Source organism: Etheostoma spectabile, chromosome 14, assembly GCF_008692095.1.
Source record: "Etheostoma spectabile isolate EspeVRDwgs_2016 chromosome 14, UIUC_Espe_1.0, whole genome shotgun sequence".
Taxonomy (NCBI): Eukaryota; Metazoa; Chordata; class Actinopteri; order Perciformes; family Percidae; genus Etheostoma; species Etheostoma spectabile.
The window spans coordinates 23,066,915-23,070,926 of record NC_045746.1 but is presented as its reverse complement, the minus strand read 5'-3'; the positions used below and the strand labels follow the sequence as shown (position 1 = coordinate 23,070,926).

Here is a 4,012-nt window from a genome sequence, read left to right as displayed (position 1 = left end):
GAACTGTCAATCTCCCTCGGCCTGGGGCTCCATGCAAGATCTCACCTTGTGGAGTTGCGATGATCATGAGAAAAGTGAGGAATCAGACCAGAACTACACGGCAGGATCCTGTCAATGATCTCAAGGCAGCTGGGATTATAGTCACCAAGAACACAATTGGTAACACACTACGCTGTGAAGGACTGAAATCCTGCAGCGCCCGCAAGGTTCCTCAGCTCAAGGAAGCACATATACATGCCTGTCTGAAGTTTGCCAATTGATATCTGAATGATTCAGAGGACAAATGGGTGAATGTGTTGTAGTTAGATGAGACCTAAATGGAGCTCTTTGGCATCAACTCAACTCGCCATGTTTGGAGGAGGATGACCCCATGAACAACATACTCACCGTCAAATATGGCGTTGGAAACATGCTTTGAGGGTGGCTTTCTGCTAAGGGGACAGGACAACTTCACAGAATCAAAGGGACAATGGACAGGGCCATGTACCGTCAAATCTTGGGTGAGAACCTCCTTCCCTCAGCCAGGGCATTGAAAATGGGTCGTGGATGGGTATTCCAGCATGACGATGACCCAAAACACACGGCCAAGGCAACAAAGGAGTGGCTGAAGAAGAAGCACATTAAGGTCCTGGAGTGGCCTAGCCAGTCTCCAGACCTTAATCCCATAGAAAATCTGTGGAGGAAGCTGAAGGTTGTAGTTGCCAAACGTCAGCCTCAAAACCTTAATGACTTGGAGAAGATCTGCAAAGAGGAGTGGGACAAAATCCCTCCTGAGATGTGTGCAAACCTGGTGGCCAAGAAACGTCTGACCTCTGTGATTGCCAACAAGGGTTTTGCCACTAAGTACAAAGTCATGTTTTGCAGAGGGGTCAAATACATATTTCTATTTTTTTGTTCTGTCTCTCACTGTTCAAATCTACCATTAAAATGATATACTGGTCATTTCTTTGATAGTGGGCAAGTGTACAAAATCAGCTGCGGATCAAATACTTAATTCCTTCACTGTACATAGGCTTCTCCACAGTTAAGGGACAATACAGCTTAAAGTTTTAATGTAATTGCATTAATTTCTAATTATAAATTAAGCAAATTAAATTCTATAAAAGAAGCACTGCCTACCTTCAATTAAATACTGTAATATTTTGTAAAAGGGACCATGGAATAGCAAAGCTAGGACAGGCTAATAGTATAACTTCAACTTAATTTGCTACCCACTCATAACCAAATAACGCATCAGGTCCATATTAAATAACAAAGTCCTTAATCACAAGTGGTAAGGTTGTCACACAAAGACGCCCCCGTCTCTTTCCACAGCATTGTTCACTCCGCAGCAGCATTGTTGTATGGACAGCAAAGCGTCAATCAACCAATTTGTAATGCAAGAACTGGGCAAACATGATAAATCTTGGCCAATTTAGATTGATCCAGGGGGTCTGTATATTGATGTTGTCCTATCTGTGATAATCGAACCAGATACCAATTTGTATCGGTGAATCGCTACTCCCCTACTGTGGGGTATGTCGATCAAATCAATATTTACATTTAACTTTATGGGATGGGACAGTTCTGTTTTGTATCGATATAGTTTACGGTTGGTGCATTCTCAGAGATTGGCCTGTTATTTAATATAGGATATTTTACATTTTTTTTCCGTTTACAAGTTTTGCAGCTGTGTATTTTCACACAGAGAAGAAACCCCTGTATTTATAGAGGAAGAATGTGCACAGACTTCCCACCAGGCGTAAACACTGTTTATTGTCATTGACAGGTCTATTGAGTGTCAAAGGCCACAAGTATCTATATGCAATCAATATTTAAGGGCCTTATTACATTATTTGAGGCCAACGGTTGTAATGGAAATGAGGCTTGTGTATATGTCCCCATCTCCACAATTGACATTTATAAAATGGAATCAGACGACCGTGCGACTTTATAAATCTGGTGAATGGTGTGAATGCATATTTCTGTCTTTGTGTGACTGTTTCGATAGTCAATCTATAGAGCTGCATCTCACCGTTTTGTTTTTATTTAGGGCCACTGTTTTGTTAACGTGGCCTTTATTGAGTGCCTGTAACCACAACCTTGTTTGTCTGATATCATTTAGTCATAATTGCATCCTTGAATAACTTGTCAGAGCCTGAAGCAGCGCCTGGGGAAGAGCAACATCCAGGCCAGGCTGGGCCGGCCTGTCGGGACGCTGATGCGTGGAGTAGCTGGAGGCAGAGGAGGAATGCGAGGGATGACCAGAGGTGGTCTTCGAGGTCGAGCCAGAGGAGGAGTAATGAGGGGAGCTCTGTCCCTAAGAGGTGTGTATCCACAACCCTACACGGTATTTCAGCTAAGAATATGGCTCGGATTCCAAGTGCAGGGCTTCACTTCCATGTCTGTAGATTTTTCATTGTCTTTACCGTTTGTCACAGGTGTGCATTGAGTGATTTTACTTTGTCTTGCACAGGGAAGCGAGTGTCTTCTACAGGTGGTCCCATGCGAGGTCGTGGCTCTGCTGGCCGTCTGGCAATGCGTAGAGGAGGCCGCCACCGTGGAGGAGCTGCTGGCAGAGGGGGAGCTCTGTCCCGAGGAGCAGCACGAGGAGGAGTAGCCAGAGGTCAGAAGCAATATTAATTTTTATTTTTTTTTAAGTGAGGAAAAAGGATTGTACTTTTCATCTAATTGAATTATCATAAATAGACATTGAGTTGAATTGTTTACCCTTCTGAGTGCTTTTATTCACAATTGCTGTGTGTGTTGGTGGGCAGGCCGTGGTGGACTGCGTGGGCGTGGTGGTTTTGCTGGTAGAGGTGGTCGTGGCCGCGGGCGGGGCCGAGGTGTTGGCCGACAAGCTGTGACCCGTGAACAACTGGACAACCAGCTGGACGCATACATGTCAAAGACCAAAGGTCACCTGGATGCTGAGCTGGATGCCTACATGGCCCAGGCAGACCCAGACAATATGGAGTGACACTGGAGGACTCTGAATCAGACGCATGTAGTCACTGCAGAACTGTACAGTTGAACTCACACAGTGTAGTTTTCCACCAGATTCATGGGCTGAGAAATTGAGTTTGTAATTTAGCTGAGAGTGGTGCCAGTCCAGGACTCTAAGCTTTGGAACAGCGACATCAAGGTTTTCCTTGAATGTTTTTCGGCCACTACTCAATTCTGCTTCAACCTGTCCCTGAAAACCCTTTTTAAATCTGGAATAACTGTGTGAAGGGACCTTTTTAGACATTAACAAACCCTGCTGTCTCGCTCTACGTCTGCTTTTTTATTACTTTATTTTTTAATATCACCTGTAAGAAAGAAAAAAAAAAACTTGTGTCTGTAATGGTCAATGATCCAGGTGATGTGTTTAACCTTTTGTTGAAAACCATTTTAAATAACCTGTTTCTTTTTTTTACTTATTTTAAATGTGATTAACCTTAGTGTGCTCAGACCTTGGGTGATTCATTCATTGGCTTATCTTGGAAACATTAGCAATGCAAAACTTTTCTAAATTATTTGTTAAAAGAATGTAACCTTTCAAGCCAAGTATCCATATGTCATTGTTTTGTATTTAAAAGATGTAGTACTTTTGAGTATTTTGTTCCTCTGTATCTTCCACCTGTCAGAATTCTTCAAGTTGACTGCTGACATTGTTGACTTCTACTTGAAAGCATTTGTTTGACATTATCCAAAGCAAGTAAAATAGGTTTTAATTAAAATGGAAACGATTTTCCAAATTGTGTCAATTGTATGCATTTAAAATACCTGTTTAAAATGTTGACCACAGATAAAATGGTGTCAGTAGAAGTGTTGTGAATTAAATTGGCCCGACAAGGTAAAGTGGGGAAAAAAAAAAAAAGCCCTTTAAAATTGAATCTTTTACCTGTGAACATGCATAGATAATGACTTTAATTTTAGGGTGATATGAGATGAAAGTTCTTAAGTAATTCCCAATGTTATCGATCGCTTGAAGAAAAATGTCTATTTGTGACCACCATCAGTTGCATACGAGTAAAGAGTCGTTTTTTTT

General features: G+C 42.0%; 2 protein-coding genes across 5 annotated transcripts in view; both read left to right on the top strand.

Moving 5' to 3' along the window:
- Positions 1–3,719, top strand: part of chtopa (chromatin target of PRMT1a) — a 19,859-nt gene extending 16,140 nt beyond the window's left edge. For all 4 annotated transcript variants that reach the window (XM_032536298.1, XM_032536300.1, XM_032536299.1 and 1 more), the window contains exons 4-6: positions 2,135–2,306; positions 2,456–2,605; positions 2,757–3,719. In XM_032536298.1, the coding sequence (XP_032392189.1) occupies positions 2,135–2,306; positions 2,456–2,605; positions 2,757–2,959 (525 nt within the window). In that variant the 3' untranslated portion in view covers positions 2,960–3,719. The remainder of the gene's footprint in view (positions 1–2,134; positions 2,307–2,455; positions 2,606–2,756) is intronic.
- The window catches only part of txnipa (thioredoxin interacting protein a), a 21,356-nt gene continuing 20,653 nt past the window's right edge, over positions 3,310–4,012 (top strand). The window contains exon 1 of the mRNA XM_032536296.1: positions 3,310–3,321. The gene's annotated coding sequence lies outside the window, so the exon portion shown is untranslated. The remainder of the gene's footprint in view (positions 3,322–4,012) is intronic.